Genomic DNA, 20,573 nt, shown 5'->3' on the forward strand with positions numbered 1-20,573 from the left:
TTACTATTTGTTCATTTAAAATAGCAATTGTTCATGCTGATGTCAATGTGCTACATATAATTTATCTTGATGCCAAGAGTTTTGCTGTGGGATGGAAGCATAAGTTAAAAGTCGTGATTTTAGATTCTCATTGGAATGCCATGAGGCACACTCTGTGTTTTAGGATTTGGATGGGAAGAATCAGAGGGCAAAGGTGATACGGGTGAGAATTTGTTATGGGGCAGAGAGGGGCCAGTGTTGTCCATCAGCCTTTCAGAGGAGTTCAGCTTTCTAAATCTATGCTTTTCTGGTATTTGATGTTTATATGTATGAGAGAGAGAGAGAGAGAGAGAGGAGAGAGAGACAGAAAGAGAGATGGAGGAGGGAGGGGAGGGGAGGGGAGGGAGGAAGAAGGGGAGGGAAGGGGGAGAGAAAGAAACACAGAATAAAATTATTTCTAGACTTGCACTGCAAAGGGCTTATGACTTTATAGTTTACTTCTGCCAATGATATTTGGGCCATAGTGAGTCTTTCTGTTATTTAGGTAAGGGGGAAGAAAATAAGAGTGATTTTAAGTAATGAATTCTGCCATAAAAGAGGTGAGACCCTTCATAGCATGTCAACTGAAGGTAACTCTAACAAGGACTGGTAACTAAGTCTGTAATATAATTCAACACAAAGCTTCTGGATTTTTTTTTAAAAGTCACCCTCATTTAGATAGAAAGTGTTATTAAAAATAAGTGTTTTTATTTTGGATTTCCCTTTAGGGCTTAGTGTTTGTCCAGAACAAGGTGAAACTCCGTCTCTACTAAAAATACAGATTAGCCGGGTGTGGTGGCGGGCGCCTGTAGTCCCAGCTACTTGGGAGGCTGAGGCAGGAGGGAGAATTGCTTGAACCCGGGAGGCAGAGGTTGCAGTGAGCCAAGATTGTGTCACTGCACTCCAGCCTGGGCGACAGAGCAAGACTTCATCTCAAAAAGAAAAAGAAAAAGAAATTATAGAAGAGAGAGAGAGTCAATTAATTTAGGGAATGAATTTAGGAGCTTAAAATTGGAGGCTTTTCTACATGTGACTCTTTAGAAATAAAAACTACTGGCACCACCTTTATTGTACATTCCTGTAAGACCTAGAGTTTATTGCTCTTCACTTGAGCTCTCCCACAACACATGACAATAAACTGTTGGAGGAGGAAAAAAGCTATCATCTCGATGACATAATTTTAATTTTTAACAGTCCTTTATTTCAGTACAACCTGATTATTTGAAGGTCAGTCTTAGGGTGAAACTGGAACATGCCTGGAAGAAAAGCTTCTCTTCCCAGTAGCTTTTTCTGTCTTATCTTGGTATTTTCAATCAGTTTTGCTTCACTGTCCAAGAATGAATTAGAATTATCTCCAAGCACTTCAAACGTTGAACTCTTCTGAGAATGAATGATGCTATTTGTTTGCCATTTCAAAGAATTATTTCCTTCAGATCAGTTTTCCTAACTCCACAGCTATTATCAACACTTTCTAGTTCCTGCTTCTTCACCTTGGTACTATAAAATGATTTGGCAATTTACATTTATATGTGATCATTGCTACTCAGAAAGATGAGTATTTATAGAATGAGAGTGAAAAATCAACAAGGAAGATTTTATTTCACCCAGCCAGTCCTTTCTAGTGTTTAATAGACCTCAAAGCCAGACCTTTAACCTACTCATAAAATTTCTTCTTTGATCTGTTTTCATTAAAACTGGAAATTAACTGGTCAGTATTCCACATTCATGATTAGCCCATCCAAAAATCAAGGTTTGCTTATTGGTACACTTGGGCCTTTTCTTCACATGATAATTTGTATTTAGACACACATGCATTTATGAATTCCTTCCAAATTTTACATTTTTTTGGTCTTCTTTTTTGATTAAACTTATTATTCCTTCTTCAAGAGGAGGTATCTGTAATGCTTGGCTCAACATTGCAAGGACAGCTCCTCCCTAATCCACATTTACTTCCAAAGTGTCTCCACAACATGCACTCGTGTTGCCCACCCAATGCATCATTCATGGGTCAGAAAATGTCGCTGCGAGAGTTGCGTGTGCTTCAGTGTTTTTCCCTTTGTTTTCATACTGCACTTTGAAAAGGATTCAATGACATCTAATGACATTAATATGAAATTTTATTCTTATGGGGGCCCTTGACTTGGGGGTAATTTCTGTTTGATATGTTTTTGATATGGCAGGCTAATGTATCATTTTGTTCTTTTATTCCACAAACCCAGCAAATTCTAAGCCTAGGCCTTAGCAACTCAGTCTTTCTAAATCGCATACAAACTGTGACTGTTGCTATGATTTACTGTAATTTCTTTTTGTATATGCTTTATTGATTTATGAATGGTATTTACCTATATACCTCATGACATAAAGCCAGTAGGGAACAAATAAGCATGGATACAGTAAGTATAAATATAAATTTCCATATGATTTATTGTTGTTCCTTGTACATAAGAAACAGTAATATACAACTTACACTGCTTTAGAATGTAAAATGGATAAAAATGTGTACAAAAAAGCACATTCCTAGAAAAAGGTATTGGCAAATAGTAAAAATGTGGGGAGGTCAAAAGAAAAAAAAAAAAAAAAAGGAACAAATCAAAACAAAAAAAAGAAAAAACCAACAATTCTTCAATTCAGTGTGCAAACATTATATAAAAATAGAAATACTAGCTCTACAGGCAGTATTCCTGATAAATTATTTAAATAGCATATCTACACAATCTGAGATATCTATTCCAATGGCAATGAGAAAATAATTTATAAAAATAAAGCAATGGTATATAAGATGATAGAAAAAAACATAACTTTCAGAAATTGTATTTAACATTTCAATGCTATTTCCTTATTGGGAATACTTCTCTGCAGAGTTTTTATACTATGTACAACATTGACTTTTTAGGTACTACAGTAGCTTTAAGTTTGTTAGACACTTAAACTCTTTCTGCTTGATCCAAAAATTCTTTACTCAGTCACACAACAAATGAGGTAATATTTGTATGTAAGTTTCACCTTTGTCATTTTTTTCTCTTTTGGAAAAATGAAAGAAAAAAGTGTACATGCTTTCCTTCTCCCTGGAAATAGGCACAAGGGATGGGGTAAAACAGTATTGAAGACCTCATGGCTTTCTTCGCAATTTAAAACATTTGCAAATGGATAACCAACTAATTCCACTTGAAAAGATAAAACAGAGAAACAAAGAACCCCATCACATCCACTCTGAGCACAAGGGGCAGAGCAGCTCATGAGGCTGATTTTCCTTGTGCTGTTCTTGCAAGAGATTTGCTGATAAATGTCAACTACTTGCTCTCAAACACTTTCCGTATGAAGCCTACATTCCAGGCAGAACAGAGTTAATAAATAATCTGTATTTACAATCTTACAGTCACGAAGACTCTCAACAAAGATGACATGGATAGTCTTTACGCTTCTTCCTGTTCCATGAATAATCCTTCAGCCAGATCTTCCAGAATAAGTAAAAAATAAATATTTTACATCGTAAAGCATTTTAAAAAAAATCTACACTCCAAAAGAGAGAATTAGAAAACTCCATGATAATTCAGGAAAAAAGAGAAAAGGAATGTTTTAGTTAGGTTCATAATAATTTTGTGCCATTGTAACCATAAAAATATAAGCACGGCTGCCCCTCCTTTGGGAAGCAGCTGGTGCTCACTGAGATGGTAGGTTTTCCTATTTTCCTGCTACATTTGCACAAGCTACGTCTAGAATGAAACCACCAGTTTCAATGTGACCAGGCAATGGCAGCCAGCACTGCCTTACACTGGTTTGATTCTGATTCCCTAATTCTGGCCACTGCAGGTGATAAGTAAGGGGTGGGGATCAGGGAGGAAGTCCAGAAGCCAGTCTTTCTCTCCCTTTCCTGCTTCTATTTAAGTGCCTATTTACATGGGTTAATCAGCTAACGCCAGTCAGCATCATGAAATCCAGCAATAGTCTTTCAATCCCCTGAAAATGACTTAGTACCGAACATGTAACAGTTCCTCCGTATTTTCTTCATACAATCGTCTCAGGTATGCGCCCTCCCCTTAGTGCTTTGGCCTCTGCTCCCCGTGTTCCTGAAGGAGGATGTCAGGGTGGTTTTGTTTGCTAATTCTAGTGAGTCCTCCCTTCTCTGACATGCCTGAAAATGCTTTTGAGTCCACTGCTCAGAGATGGCCTCACAATAGCACCCTGCTCTGTGACAAAGGCAGAGTGGAATGGGCACCTTCCCAACTGAAGCAAGTAGATGCTTTTTCAAAAGGAAACCAAAGCAATTGTTTATATGCTTGGAAGATGTCTTATTCATTGGAGGCTGAATGCTGAGTCTGTTTTTGAAAACTGCATTTTCTTGAGGCAGGTCACATATTCTAGGAGTCCACACTGATGCAAGCAGAGAAAAGAAGGAAGGCAAGGAGAAGTGATCCTGGGGGTTTTCTCAAGCCCACAGTTCCAGAAGGTGCAATACCAGCATTGATTTATGATCAGTCTTTCAATTAACAATTTGATGATTAGGGATCTGTTAAATAAACAAATATAAATAAATATACAAATGAAAACGAATTCATAAAAGCATAGACATCTTAGTATCAGTTAATAAGTTAACCACATAGGAATAGCTCTACTTTTCTAATGACAAAAGCCTAATTTGAAGATTGTTCAAGCACATTAGCATTTAATTTTATTAGCTGACATTGATGCTAGGAGACCGACACAGCGTGAACCTTCCAGAACGTATATTATGCTTTCCAAGGCTTTCAATGTTAAAAGTTTAGGGAGTCTTATTTTAAAAATTCAGACCCAAAAATTACATTAATAATTTAGATTTTTTTTTGAGTAAAATCAACCATCTTTCTCTACTCTGATTGATCTTTTAGGTATCTGGCCTTGGCCCAGTAAACATATATTAAGTACTTATTTTGTGGTGGAGCCAGTGTTGGATTCAGTGAGCTTAAGTAATCACTGAATAAAAAAGAATGAGAAAAAATATGCTAAGTTTAATAGTGAACATTAATTTAACATGCCAATATGAAAGCAACATTCCTCTCCCTTCTTTATATACAGGGAAAAGTTGGGAATGCTAACTTGTGCTGTGATGGCATGCATAAAACACTAAGCAGTAAGATATATAAATATATAATTGTAAAGAACAGTATTATTAATGAAGTCCAAATTGTATAGGAGCTTTTCTGCACCTTACCTTTGCACTGTGTATGAGGAGCACAGAGATTGCTAAGCAAACTAATATTATATCTAAGGACTCAGGAACTCATAAGCCACAGTGCCTAGGCATTATTCCATTTTTGTCCTTGTGTCCTCAAAAGCAAAATAGAAATAACCCTGTCTCCAAAACAGTCTTTACATTGGACTCCCCCATAACTGTCATCCTTGATACTAGTCTGAAATAGAGATGTCCAGTGTACATTCATGGTGACGCTGCTCTTACCTCTACATTCATATTTCAGGTCGGAGAAGAACACCATTTCTTGAGAGAAGACAAACAACCCTAGTCTACCACCAGCATAGGTTTTATCATAGATGGGTCCTGAGTCAGCCATGATTTTCTTCCCTTCATACATCACCACTCTGCAGGGGAAAAAAAATCTTGTTCAGTGACAATGCTGTTTAATACTTTTTGTCTTTTTGTCCATCAGTGTGACTGTAAGTGAAATTGAATCAGTATGATCGTACCTAATGAAACCCGTCTTTGGCCTGTGGCTGAGACGCCATCTGTAGGCGGTGAAATCTTTCCAGCCTATGTGACGAGGGTCATGCCACAGGGTGCGTACCTGAAGGAAAAGGAAAAGGAAAGGTTGAAACACAGCTCCTTCAGGTAAAGATTTCTGTTTCATTCCATCAGAAGCAATGCTTGAAAGGTACTGAGCTGATCTAAGTTAGAGGGCTGCAATGGGGAATTTTTCCAAGTCCTCTCATATTTGTTGTGTGCCAGTGAGCGCACATATAAAGCAGACAGAGAGGAGGGAAGGAGTTCTTTTTGTTTGAAAAGGCTGAAGGCACCTAAGGATTTGCAGGGCAATTCTTGGTCAAGCTCCCTTTTCAACACCATTATGTTTTCACAAACCAGAGTTCAATGCTGCAGCTGGTGATGCTGGGAAGTTTCTAAGACTCCCTGGTCAGAGTCTTGGTCAAAGCACAGCATCCCCAGTGCTAGTCAGGCACCCATAAGCTCTCTCTCTGTTGCAGGGCTTTGCTTCTTACCTGGCCAGGGGTGTTTCCTGTGTGCCACAGGGCGTTCCGCAGGTGCTCGCCAGGCCCTGTGGTGGAGTTAACAACTTTCACAGAAAGGCCCGAGTATCCCTGAGCCCTCGTGGGGTTGGTGTCCCAGTAGGACTGGGTGACTTGCTTCCACATCACAACATAAAAGCGGCTGCTGGACTGGTAGCCAAAGACAAACCCAGCATAGTCATCATCCCTTTCGGTGTTGATGAAGAAGGTGCCACTGAAGTCCACAGCATTAAACTCGTCAAAACCTGGAAGAAGAGCCCAGAGCCAGGTTAAAACCTGCAGCCTTCAGAAGGTTCTCCATCGTGTTCCCAGACATCCTCAGCACCCACAGGGATAGGTACAACTGCCAGGTTTTATATTTGTTTTTCCCCATGTATGCATCAGCCTCTTAGGATCTAAGAACTCACTACTCACCTACAGCGAGTCCAGGATCACAGTTGACAGTCTGGACGAGTTCTTTACCCTGATGGCGTACCACCCAGTTAGGGTCATTTTGGGATGTCCCTTTGGGATCCAGAGGAATCATCTGGAATCGGCGGAAATCGGTCTCACTGATGTCAACATTCTCGGGACAGATGTCATCGATGTCTGGCACACTGTCATGGTCAAAATCATCTTTGCAAGCATCACCTCGACCATCGCCTGAGGTCAAAAAAGCAAGAGTTCAGCAAAATTCTGAAGTGCTATTATTATTCCTGGTGTCAGAAATGTCACTATCTTGTCTAAGTTGGCATTTGGTCCCTTCATCCTCTCAAATGCTTTGAGCCTTGGTTTCATTTCCTCAGTCTACACAGCCGTGCCAGCGGTCCCTCTCTTAGAAGGTGGCTCCCCTCACTCACCATCAGAGTCCTTCTGGTCGGGATTGGGCACGAGTCTGCAGTTGTCCCTGTCATCAGGAATGCCATCGTTGTCATCATCGTGGTCACAGGCATCTCCCTTGCCATCTTTGTCATGGTCAGCCTGGTTGGCATTGGGCACATAGGGACAGTTGTCCAGATTGTTCTGGTGGCCATCTTCATCAATATCCTGATTGTTGTCACAGGTATCTCCAATGCGGTCTGAGTCAGAGTCCAGCTGAAAGAGAGAGGTAAACGGAGGGTAAATTGCAGTACAAACCATTCATGTTAAAGATAGCTTATGCGCCCACCACAGGGAAAATTCTCCATTGTTTGATATAGCCAGTGGGGTGTCATGTCTGTTTACATACTCCTGCAGAAAGATAGCAATAGTAGCAATTACATTTTAAAAGTTTTTTTCCTTTATCCTTGTTTTCTTATAAAAATCTGAGAAGGGATAATTTAAAAATGTTTTAAATATAAAACTTTCTAAATAAGATCAAATAGAGTTATTTAATTACTAAAGATGAAATGAAATGTTAACTGTTTACATCTTAATGTTAAATGAAATTCTCTGGACACTTTAACAGAATTTCCTTAGAAGGTTTCAGTTGTAAAACTGTTGACATGTCAACTTCTGTAAGTCCTGAAAAGATGGAAACAGACCACTGGTCCCTGTGTTGTATACTGTCTGGGTAATGTTTATGACAGGGATAAATTACTTTGGTTTTGGATGTATCCTTAGTTTGATGATTTTCTCATAGCTAGATTACATCATTAGCCATGAACATGGTTATTTTGCTTATGCACATTTATTTTTCCATCTCTTAGTATTACATATTAATATTGTACAGTTGTCAGTCACAGATCTCTGCTTTGTATAATTTGTCTTAACAATGGTAGACCATGCTGAGCCAAGTCCAGTAGCCCTTCTTACAGAACGTAAGACCGAAGTTACGAGATCTTCATGCTAAAGATCTGTGAGACTCTGTGCAAGGATCTCATGTCAGGCAAATTATTTACGTGAACATATTCCAGTTGGCTATGAGAACCCGGGGAGCCACGGTAATGAAAGTGTTTGAAATTTGTTAAGCTCATTTTTCAAAGGCCATGAAAGGGATATTCCAATAGTTTACTGAAAGACTCTGAAAGGAGTCCATCCACCTACCTGATCCGGATTGTGTTCCAAGGGGCAGTTGTCACACTGATCTCCAACCCCATCCATATCAGTGTCTCTCTGGTCCACATTGTAGACATACTGGCAGTTGTCCCGTTCATTGAGGATACCTGGAGAGAACAAGGGACAAATAAGAGCTGGGCTCTCCAGCCTTGGATGTTTCCACCAAAGTGCATACTAATAGCCAGGACTAGACAGAAGTAAGCTTGGAAAGCTGTGCATGTCCCTGTCTCCTGCGGGCCCTCTGATCAGGCAGCACCTTACCGTCTCCATCAATGTCTGCAGCACAGGCGTCTCCTTCCCCATTGTTGTCTGTGTCTGCCTGATCTGGGTTGTGGTTGTAGGGACAGTTGTCACAGCGGTCTCCCACGTCATCTCTGTCATAGTCATACTGAGCTGGGTTGTAATGGAATGGACAGTTGTCCTGCAAAGAGAAGAAATGGAGCACTTAACAATGTTGTCCTTGAAAACAGCTCAAGCCTCAAACCATGTGCATAATATGTCTAAAACTGTGAAAATCGGCAATACTTTCCACCTAGTGCATAGGCTAATTGATCACTCCGTGTAAAATGATCACTACAAAAGTTAAAAGGACATAGTTAAAAAAATGGATCCCTGTGGGTTAGAAGTTAGTGAGATGTAGAATATAATCCCATCATCTCAGTTCGTAGTGTGCCCAAAGCCAATTTTACTGTAATTTCGATGTGACATTTGAAATGAATCTAGGGAACAAAGTGACATTTGTTTATGCATTATAATTTCTCAAGTGCAGAGAAAAACAGTTCTGATGAAAAACAAAACCCTCATTTAAAAATTCTCTTGGCAACATCTACATCCTTAAACTACTGGAACACAATGAATAATTTCTAATTATCCTGTGTATTGATTTGGTATATTTTTTGCCATAGCCATGTAATTTCCTTGAATCCTAAAGTGTTTCAGGCTGTTGCTGAATTAAAAAGATGAAAAAGGGATGGAAAACTGTTTTTACCCTGTCATCTGGAATTTTATCATTGTCATCGTCATCATCACAGGCATCACCAATTCCATCCTTGTCATAGTCTTCCTGCCCTGAGTTGGGGAGGTTGGGGCAATTATCCTAGGAAAGAGAAGATATATATCACTGCTTCAGTTGCCTTCCTCATGCTGAGCTCATGCATGAGGGAGTGTACCTGGAATTCCAAATAGAAAAAGAACAGAATTTGGCTCAGTAACAGCGTATGTTTTTTTATGGGAAGACAAGAAAATAAAACTTTTCTTGGGGGATATACATACATAATTTGTGTAAATGCTCTAGGCTTTATAGATGTTGTGAACGCAAGTCATGCTCTGCTGGTATTTGGATAGAGTACCGAACTTTTTTTTTGGACAGAAGATTTGACTATGGAACACAGTTGCCCAAAGAGCTAGCCCTGTTCGTGTTTTTGGCACCAAGTGATTTAGTTTTAATAGGAATTAGTGCCCCTCTCCCTTTGGGAGATTTAATCTTTTAGTTTCATGTCCAAACTTTTAAGTATTTAAAATTCCTTAGCATGTGTTTTGATAAGGTGATGGGCCCTCTTTCTGGAGGCACACGAGGGACCTGGCTCTACCTTTTTGCAGTGGTAAGTCGCATTGGCCACGCACACCAGGTTCTCATTGGGCCAGCCATCCAGGTCTGTGTCCTCCCCACAGATGATGCCATTGCCAGCGTAGCCAGGCTTGCACTCGCAGCGGTACATGGGGTCGCTATAGTGGCCCAGGTAGTTGCACTTGGCGTTCTTGTTGCAGTCGTGGGTCCCATCCGTGCAGGGGTTACGGGGCTTGCACACCTGAGGGTACACCATCCTGCTGTTACACAGAGCTTTCGAGAATCCTCAGATATCATGGAAACAAGAGTCCAGATCCCTGTCATCTCTGAGAAGACAGAGGCTCCATTTGGAAGAGTGTGGGTTACCTCTGTCCCCATTCTCCCTGAGGCTATAAGCAAACTTTGCTCTATGTTTATTTTTCTTGAATTTGCTCAGCACCTAGGCGTTTACAAGTCCATCTGCTCACAACTTATTCCAGAGCAGCATTTTTAAATATGGAAGACTATTTTTCCCTTGCAGGATTTACCATGGATTTTCTAATCACATTTCTAAAATGAGACCGTACATTCATCTCCTCGCCCTTTTTTTTTTGGTGAAGGGTAAGAAATTACATTCCTCCCTCTCCTAGTTGTTTTGGTCAAGGACAGCTCTCCTCTCCTCTGGTTTACTCATCTAGTTGACTGTACCTGCTTGTTGGCCGTGGCATATTCGACGCTCTGGCCGAAGGGCTGTGAGCCGGTGAAGCGTGGGGGGCAGGGCAGGCAGTTGTAGCCGGGGTCCGTGTTCTTACACCTGTGCTCTCCATTGTGGATGAAGCAGGCGTCAGGCACTTCTTTGCACTATGGAGGAAATAAGAGCGTGCTTCATGTTTAGAAGTCACTGCCATAAGGAAGCGACTGCACAGGTTAGCTGCTTTCCTAGATCCAGAAACTTGGAGCCCCATCAGTTCCTCACCTCATCAACATCTGTGCACTGGATGCCATTTCCACTGTAACCAGGGGGACAAGCACCACATTTCCAGCTGCCATCAGGGTAGCTAGTACACTTCACGCCGGCAAAGCAGGGATTGGACAGGCATCCATCTGAGACAAGGAGAGAGAGACAGGCACAGTAAATGATTGGTCTAAGCTGCCATACTGCCATGCTGGGCACTTAACACAGTGTAAGATATTATAGGGTATAGGGAACCGATAACTTGTTGGGATTAGGTTGTCCACCTGCATCTTTGAGCAATCAAACCGCTCAGGACTAACCAAGCTGGAATCTCCTTGAATGCTGACTGCAGCATTCAGTAAAATAGCAAAGCTCCTAGGTCATTTCTTCCTGGGCTGCGTGGCTCACCAATTGGACAGTCCTGCTTGTTGCAGATCTGGTTTTCTGTCACATCACCAACGCAGTCCTTGCCTCCAAACTGGGGTGTGGGGTTGTTGCAGAGCCGGCTACGTTTCTGTACCCCTCCTCCACAGGTGACAGAACAGATGTCCCATGGTGACCAAGGACCCCAGCCTCCATTGACTGTAAGAAGATGAGCCACAGGCAACAATTAAGATCAACTTTCATATCCCTCCCTTGTCATAGACTCTCCTAATAAGCCCGTTCAAGAAACCTCTGCTTCTCTGACACATGGAAAGAATGCTGGGGAAGAGGGTGAGTTTGTTTTTCATTAAAAGAAGTTGCTGAGCCTGCAGGACTTTGCTTCTGTTTGTTTCTCTAGTAGGTAACCTTCCTGCTCTATGACCCACTGAATTGCAGGCTGCAGATGCCAGGCAACCAGCTGGGCAGAGCTGCTGCCTATGCTCACCCTTGCAGCGGAGCTCACACTTACTGGGGCAGGCATCTTTCTTGCAGGCTTTGGTCTCCCGTGCTTCGCCTTCACAGGGTTTCCCGTTCATCTGGGGGCTGGGAGAATTGCAGAGCCGGATCCTTGTGATCACACCATCACCACATGTCACAGAACAAGATGACCACGGGGACCAGTGGCTCCAGCCACCATCCTGTTTAACTAAAGTACAAAGTTGATGGTCACAAATGGTTTTGGCTTAGAGACAGCCAAATAGAGGCTCTCATCAGGAGCACGCAGAAGTATTTCCAGGAAATGGTCAATGGCAACTAAACCCAGTGTACGGTAGAAATTGGCTCCTGGCCACATGCCCAAATGTCAACATGGAATGTTTTCTACCAGAGAACCGATAAGTTTGCTGTTTTTATGGGTTGCTGTTAATATCCTAACATTTACAGGGTGCTTACCATGAACCAAAACTCAATGCTAACTGCTTTACATGCAGTATCTAAATAAAATGCTCAAGATAAACTTATCAAGAACTATTATTATCTCCAAGTTGCAAATGAGGAAAAAGCCTCAGAGAGGGTAAGTTGTGCTCAAGGGTGCACAGCTAAGCACTGGGATTGGGATCCAGAGATCCTATAACCCGTGTTCTTAATGGATATGCTGTGGAGCTGCCCTTGGTGATGACAACAAGGACAGGTCAGTTCTCCACGTCCCTGAGAGGCTAAGATGCTTACATCTCTTGTCACACTCTTGAATGTGGCAGGTCCGTGTCTGGACCGAGGAGCCCTCGCATCGGTTGTTGAGACTATCGCAGGAGCGGCCACGCTGCTGAATTCCATTGCCACAGCTCGTAGAACAGGAGGTCCACTCAGACCATGGAGACCAGCCATCGTCCGCAGAGTCGCTGGCTGCAGGGGAAACGGGTTCATCAGGTACGTGATGATTAGGACAAGCTGTTGTTTAGAGGGCTATTCAGGGCCCTCCACTTGCCAGAGGGTGAAAAGCAACATATTTATTTATTTTTGGCTTTACTGAGGTATAATTGACAAATATTATATACATTTAAGGTGTATAATGTGATGTTTTGATATACACATATATTGTGATTACCACTGTCAAGCCAATTAACACATCTCCGTCATCTTATAGTTACTTTTTTTGGTGATGACTTAAGATCTACTCTCTTAGCAAATTTCAAGCACACAATCCAGTGTTATTAACTATGGTCACCATGGTGTACATGAGCTCTCTAGAACATAATATGAGCCGGCACAAAGTTGCAGTTATACAGGATGAAAAGCAACATATTTCTTAGGCCAACGGCCCAGGGGTTTATCCCAGGTCATGATGTGTACAGCAGTGGGGTAATCGGATGCTTTGCCTGGCTCAGTACAGCTGAGCCTTCCCACAGTGTATGCTCTCCTATTCATTGCTTTTCCTTTCCCCTCTCAGCATTGCAAATGAGTTTTCCTTTACTGACTTAAGATATCTGGGTAGGCATTTCCAGTCTCAGACTTCCAAGAATGCACGAGTACGAGGAAGCTTATAGGAGTCATTTCTGTCAGCGGAGCCATACGCCATGTGTTTGACAGATGAGTTTGAAGGCAGCCGAGCTGTTGTTGGCTCTGGCTCCAACTCGGCCGTGAGTTAGTCAGTTTGTTGTTCCTCTCACCCCAGCATTTGGGGCCTTCTCTGCACATATTGTCATAAGAGGACAGCATGTTTGTTTACCATCTGCCCAGGCACCACGGCTACAATCACATCTAGCTGTATCAGACAGAAGACAAAGAACTTATTTTCCTTGGTCGTTAGTTGTAAGTTTTCTTAGCAATCCGTGATTCAGGTTCAAAACTTTGCTACCCCCAGCTAGCTTTGTTCGTTTTAATGTACATGTCAAGTGAGTGCGGAACAGCAAACAGATGTAAAAACGATTATTACAGTGCCAATATCGCTGATATGATCCCTGGAAGGAATTGGTTATTCTGAGCTGTGACAAGGGTGTATTTGTGTGTGTGTGCATGTGCGTGTGTGTGCACGTGTGTGTGAAGGGCAAGTGCTGTTTTCCTGTTTTCTTCCTTAGTTGTGATGAATCACTTTTATAACTTGTACCTGCTACATTAAATATTGTCTCAGCAAAGTCATTAATTTTACTGGTAACAAAAGCCAGGGATAAGGTGCCATGGAATAATATCATGCCTTATTTCTTTTGGTGCTCTGGAGCTCAGATTGCTGTTATTCTCTTAGGCCCTCTTATCCCTACAGATGAAAGGGGCAAAACTTCCAGGCCCCATCAGGCCAATGCTCACACAGTAAGCCTGTCAATATCTCTGGTGAGCAGATTTTTCTTAATTCTGTGCCACTAAGGTCAAATTCTAAAAGCAGTCAACTTAGAGCTGTTGCTGCCACGTCTTCATCTCTTTTCCTCAAAGCAAAAAATCAGAATTAATGAGCTATACCAAGATCTTCACTGCCATTACTGCAATCCAGATGGGTAATTATGATGTACTCATAATGGAGTTTTTGGCTCTGTACAGCAGATAAGCTGTCAGTTAACCAGCTGCTGCAGCAAGAAACTGAATGAAAGCATGATGGAGATGGGGGTGGGGTTCCAGTGTTGTGCTCGGCTATCTAGGATGTATGTAGAACTGACCTAGTCACTGAAGAATAGCTATGCCATTTGAGGAACTTACGCCAACAGCGAGGGCAGCATTCTCCATCAGGAACTGTGGCATTGGAACAGGGCATGATGGGGCAGGACACCTTTTTGCAGATGGTAACTGAGTTCTGCAGGGCAAGAGAGTGAGAGGGGAACAGGCTGCTGAGCATGTTGCATACAGAAGTCTACATCCTGTTAACATTTCCTTTACAAGCCAAAACATGGTCAGGGCTGTCAATGCTCTAGTGGAATGATTTTCATAGAAGATCTGTCTCTGTCATATTTGCAGCCACCACTATCGTGGAGACAGTTCTAGTCCTAGTTTACGTGTCACTCCATTCCTTGGAAAGTTCTTTTTAATTGCTACTTAGTCAAGGGTGGAAGTTACAGTACAAAGAATTTATAGCAGAGGAACCCACAAACATCATGGGTCAAATCTATGTCTGAAATCAAACTCAGAAAATTCAGCCAGGACTTTTACATTTTTATATTGTGTGTTTGGGGGGAGGAAGGAAGATCTATAAGCATTTTTTTTCTCATCTATAGATCTGTGATCTGTCTTTCTGTTGGAAAAGAATGGGAATTTAATGAAGTTGGTTCCCAAAGCCAGTCATCTGTGATTTGTATTTCAGCAAATTCAAATACTTTGCTACTAATAGATGGCCACTGGCATGGGGGGATGCTAGAGTGAATCAGACACAGCTGGCAGTGCCATCTGGGCAAAGTAGACAGTAACGTCCTAACAGTGTCAGGCTAAGTGATTTGAAAAGCAATTGCTACTGTACCAAAAGAAGCTATGCCAAAGTTGAATATAAATCAGGGTTGGGAAAAAAATGAATGTTCCAACCAGGTTTTATTTACCTGACATTCAACACTTAGTCTTTGAACTAAGGTAGGTAAATTATTCAGATGTCTTAGTAGATTCATTCTCTTAGATACTTAGCCTGGGGTATAATTAACACTTTGATAAACCATCTGAGAGTTTAAAGAAGAATTTATAGATGCCATAATTGCATCTTAAAGAAAAAAACCCACTTTGGTATCAGGCCATGGAACATAAAAAGAATCTCTGTGGCGATTAGGGTATTTCCCCAAAGACGTAGGTTCAAACAAAAGCTGTCCATTCTTATTCTGGCTGGTGAAGGTCCCTTACCTGACAGCGACACTCAGTGCAGCTATCAACAGTCCATTCCTCGTTGTTTCTGTACTGAACTCCGTTGTGATAGCACAGGGGAGGCCGCCTCAGCTCATTGGCCAACTCTTTGTTCTCTTCAGTCTAAATGGGAGAGAATATCATTAGTGTCCCCCCGCACTTTCAGTCATTTGGGACCACCTGCGATAAACCTTCCAGGGTTCATGCTAACGGGCTGGGTGCAGAGGTCACTGACCACTTTGCGGATGCTGTCCTGCAGCGTGGTGACAATGGTGCGCAGGCCCCTGAGTTCCAGGACCATGCTGGACAGCTCATCACAGGAGATGCCGCAGATGGCTTGCAAGTCCTTTGTCTTGTGGCCAATGTAGTTAGTGCGGATGGCAGGGCTGGAACCATTCACCACGTTGTTGTCAAGGGTGAGGAGGACACTGGTAGCTGGCAAGAAACCAAATGAAAACTTCAAATAGATACTCTTACCAACCAGCCTCTTGAGTTCTTAGTGGTAGAAGACGTTTCATTTGGTGTGAAGGATGCAGGTAGAGGGGTTGCATGTGTGCACACATGTGTGTATACGTGTGTGTGTGTGTATAATACCCCTTGGGGTCACTTCTGTATGCCTCTTGATCTTACTGGGGGTAATTTATGTATAACCACTACTGCTAAATTTCTCAGCTTGTTTTTGGTGGTATTCCCCCCGATTCCCTATGTGCCCTAAAAATAGAGGGGTACTCACAGCTGGAGCAGCCTTTGTTCCTGAGGATGTCTTCTGGTGTGGTTCCAAAGACAAACCTCACATTCTGCAGCACCCCCTGTGGGCAGAGGACACACATTACTTGTAGAATGCTGAGGGGGGTGGGGATGGGGTTAGGGGAGACTGTCTCTATGCTAGGAAAAGCATACAATAGATGTTCTAAAAGCTTCAAAGAGCTGTCTTAAGATCACTATGTCAAAATAACACAGCAACATAAATCGCCAAACAACTTCAAAATCTTAATTGTGACTTCTGCCAAGTCTTGAGTATTTTACAAAGAATTCAGTTATCAGCCTACTTGGGTACACAGGAAATGGAATCTGATCCTAAGCCCAGAGGATATAATGACACTTTTCAGTGTCAAAGAGTTAAATGTGGGAGTACAAAGCCACCGTTGCAAAGATCTAGAAGTTAAGGCACAGATGAAGCTGTAACAGCAACAACTAACTGCTATTTTAACCTTTTATGTGAGACCGGCTGCATCCCCATGAGGAATCCAATAGCAAAGTGGTACTGATTCTGCCCATAGAAAGTATCCATTTCAAACAAGATTAAAATTGGGGGAATGCATTTGAAATAAGCTCTTTTCTTAAGAGCCCAAGGAGTATCTAAGGCTTGAACAGGCTGACTGCTAAAGGAAAACCACTTCTTGTTTCCCTGAGTGGTTTTCAAAGTGTGCTTCCCAGACCACCGGCATCAGCATCACCTGGTACTTGTTAGAGTTGCAGTTTTACAGAATCCCAGACCCTGGGGCTGGGATGCAGCAGGCTGAGCTTTCACAAGCCCTCCAGGTGATGCTCATGCTGCCTAAAATCTGAGAACTGCTGCTTTAGTTTACAGCCAGGATTTCCCGTAGCCCTCCTGGCAGGTCACCTGTCTAGCAGATGATCCCACGGAGCAGGGCTCAGAGAAGAAGCCTCACCTGGAAATTGTCATTGACGCCCCCCTTTGCGATGCGGAGTCTGGCGATGCTGGCCAGGTCTCTGGTGAAGACGCTTTGGATGGGGACGTCCAACTCAGCATTCTCCATCTTTTCACAGTCGATGTACAGCTGGGCCCTGTCTTCCTGCACAAACAGGGTGATGCTCTTCCACTGGCCGGTTGCCAGGAGAGCTTCTTCCACAGACACCACGTGCTGCTTTCCTTGGACGGTCAGGCTGAGGTCCAGGGTGCCCGCCTTGCCATTGGACACCACGCTGAAGACCTGGCCAGAGTGGTCTTTCCGCTCCAGGGCCAGCAGCGTGCCCCGGGTCTTCTTCATCTGCCTCAGGGAGGCCAGAAGGAGGAAACCCTTTTCTGCCCGCACAGCATCCACCAGGTCTTGGAACTTGTCATCAGGCACAGGGGGGATCAGGTTGGCATCCTCGATGCGGAAAGCAGGGCTGGAAGGGTCGGGGCCCTTCACCAGTCGGCGCCCAGACCCCTTGCGGGCGGCCCCGGTGAGTTCAAAGATGTCAAATACGCTGTTGTCTCCCCCAGACTCTGTTAGACAGGAGAGAACACATAGTGAGCTTTCTAGGCTGGAACCAGCGGTAGGGGGCTGAGTCCTTAGGGGTGGAGACAAAGGGCTGGGGTGAAAACTCCTGGCAACCACTGAAAGAGCTGAATAAACACCAGGATCAGAGTGAAGCTGCGTCCTGATGTCCAGTCAGCCTCAAGAGCAAAGGAGCTGGGAGAGGACAGCACGTGAGGGGGCACACCTGGGGTAGCCAGCACCTCTTCCTCGTCCCTCCTTCCCCTAAAGGTGCCACACAAACTCACCTGGAATGCGGTTGGTGCCACACACATGCAGCAGGAACAGGATGCCTAGTCCCCAGGCCAGCCCCATGGTGGAGCTGTTGGTGCCCAGCAGGGATCCTGTAGCAGGAAGCACAAGAGCGGAGGGTCAGAGATCAGCTAGGCAGGGAGGGTGCGCAGAAACGGGGCCGGGCATGGGGACAGGGCCGGGACCATCCCTCTTTGACCCCGCGTTTGCTGAAATGAAGGACAACGGGATTACTTTCCAGAGAGCATGAGAGAGAGAGAGGTGGAGGAAAGAGATGCTGGTTTTAAAGTGTGGGGGGCGCAAGACCAACAATTTGGGGGCTTTTGGGAAGTCGAAGGTGAACAAGATCAGAAGCTGTAGTTTGGGGTTGCAGGGAGGGCACGGGGAAGTACAGACTCTTCCCTGGAGTGCGGATACAAAGGCTTAAGGAGGACTTCAGAGAGTAAGGAAATCTTGGGGTGTCCTGATGAGTTGGTTTGTGAACCTCAAGGCTGGAGAGGATGGCTCTGGAGCCTTGCCCTGAAGAATCCTCCAGCGGCTGAGAGAGGCGGGCTGGGGCAGGCGAGCGGGGAGAGTGTAGGTTCCGGGGTCCACCAGAGGGACTGAAGCCTCAGCCCTCCAGGTGGATGTCCCGGGCAGCTTTAGTCCTCGGCGGCCGCCGGGGGCGACTTACCTGTGTGTACCGGAGCGCGGCGGCCGGGAGCGGTGGCGAGGGCGGCGAGGGCTGGAGGGGCGCGGGGACTGCCTGTGCGTCCGGAGTAGAGGTTGCTCCTGGAGAGCGGCAGGAACCCTGAACTCGCAGGCCAGCTCGGGCGCAGTGGCTGGCAAGGCGGAGAAGCCGTGCGCTTTTAAAGGGGCGCTCGCATTCCTGGGGATTCCTCCGGCCAATGGGCGGCGACCGGGCAGGAAGCGGGAGGGGGGCCAGTCTGGGCTCCTCTCTCCGCCCCCCGCTGCCTGGCGCGCAACTTTCCAGCTAGAAAGTGAAGGGGGCGGGGGTCGGGGCTTGGGAGCACTAGAACTTCTCAGAAAAGTCGGTGCCCGCCCACGCAGCCTTGGCGCGCACGGGCTAGGCGCTCTCGCTCTTGCGCCACGCGGGCTCGGGGTGATCAGCGAGCATCCCGAGCAGGGACGGGGCTGGGGAGACCACCTAGGAGGGCTCGCGGGGTGGGGCAGAAGCTTTCGGGCGAGCTGATCTCCCGGAATGCCTGGTTGATGGCTGAGAGGTGGACACTAGAGACTGGGCCCGTTTTGTAAAAAGAAAAATGGGCCGACGGGGCGCAGGGGACACCAAGAGAGCCATTCGTTAAAGTACCTGCCCCTCGGGCCCTCGCTGACTCTCCTCCGCTGTCCGGGTGGGGTGAGGACACGCGTCCCCCTAGCGCCTGTCCTGAGCTGGACCCACGCCCGCCCCCGCGGGAGGTCAGCGAGGCGTCGGAGGGGCCGGCGGGTTGGTGCGCCACGCTCGCCTTCGCTGCCTTCGGGCGCTTTCCTGCCGCGGCTGCCAGAGAGCCCACAGAGGCTCCTCTCCCGCTGCCGCGGCGCTCCCTCGGCCGGCCGCTTGGGGGCGGTGTGCGTATTCTCATCAAGGGGCCCGGGGAGGACAACTGCTTTCTACTCGAATTTTAAGGAAACTTACTCGTATCCAGTTTCCTCAAGCCAAATTGAAATTGTGTCTTGAAAAACAGTTTTTGTGCCCACTCGTGCTTCTTAACGTGACTCCTGTTTGGAGAATTTGCAGAACCATCTGGCTCCAGAGTCTTCAACTATTTACAGAGCAGACCCATAGAGTAATAAATTACCCTCTGCCTATTATTGTATTTCCCTTTTTCCTCCCTAAACGTTCTTTTCAATTTTGGGCTCCTGAACCCGAGGTGTGGGTTACATTTCTGTGGGTGCAAACATTGCCATGAGTGCTGCTGCCTTGTGCTTCTGTCATTGAAGTCTGGTCTCCAAGCCACTGTCCCAAGCCAGCGTGACTCCAGCTGCCTGGAATTCCATTCATCTCTTCGGAATGGGACGTCAGCAGCCTCGCTGGCTCTGCTGTGGTCCAGCGCTATCGGGCTGGCTCCGAGGCCAGGGCATAGGTAGAAGCTTGACCAAATAAGGATCTCAGCATGGGCAGGGGAAACCCCTGGGGTTCACCTCCCATCTTAGCACTTAAACCTGGCAGGACTCCCGACTGCTGCAAACAGCCAAGTGTTTACATTCACCAAACAGCAGTTTCGCTTTTCTTGCGTGGGAGTGTTGTATGACAAGATGGTGTGTGTGTGTGTGTGTGTGTGTGTGTGTGTGTGTGTGTGTGTGTGTATTACGGAAAGAGTGTTTTCCGGTTACTCAATATGTATATCAAATGCCTCTAAAATATGACCGGTATGTTCTAAGGCACATGTTTGTTGGATTTCAGATGTTGGGAGGCAGTAAGAAAAGTTTCTATTGGTTGATGAGTAAAATCAGATTCTTGTCCCTCAAATCATAGGTAATGATTCATTCAAGCAGATCTGAAGATTCGGGGGTCGGCACCCATCCATCTCCCTCCCCTTCCTTCTCCTTCTACAGCATTCGTCTTGCTCTTTGAAAAGTAATTGGTTTTTTTTTTCTTCTTTCCACTTGCTCAATGATACTG

General features: G+C 44.8%; 1 protein-coding gene across 1 annotated transcript; it reads right to left on the reverse strand.

Moving 5' to 3' along the window:
• Positions 1-426: 426 nt before the first annotated feature.
• On the reverse strand, positions 427-18,773 carry THBS1 (thrombospondin 1). Its single transcript, XM_032174223.2, has 22 exons — positions 18,624-18,773; positions 17,947-18,042; positions 17,108-17,667; positions 16,168-16,243; positions 15,670-15,869; positions 15,435-15,557; positions 14,316-14,409; positions 12,360-12,533; positions 11,662-11,838; positions 11,178-11,351; positions 10,791-10,918; positions 10,523-10,675; positions 9,858-10,076; positions 9,257-9,364; positions 8,530-8,689; positions 8,257-8,375; positions 7,092-7,326; positions 6,667-6,894; positions 6,226-6,497; positions 5,698-5,795; positions 5,453-5,592; positions 427-4,525 (listed from the first exon to the last, which is right to left on the reverse strand). Exons 2-22 carry the CDS (start codon positions 18,011-18,013, stop codon positions 4,518-4,520), a joined length of 3,513 nt encoding a protein of 1,170 aa, XP_032030114.1. The 5' UTR covers positions 18,014-18,042; positions 18,624-18,773; the 3' UTR covers positions 427-4,517.
• Positions 18,774-20,573: the final 1,800 nt, after the last annotated feature.

Source organism: Hylobates moloch, unplaced genomic scaffold (assembly GCF_009828535.3).
Source record: "Hylobates moloch isolate HMO894 unplaced genomic scaffold, HMol_V3 SCAFFOLD_14, whole genome shotgun sequence".
In the NCBI taxonomy this organism is placed as follows: Eukaryota; Metazoa; Chordata; class Mammalia; order Primates; family Hylobatidae; genus Hylobates; species Hylobates moloch.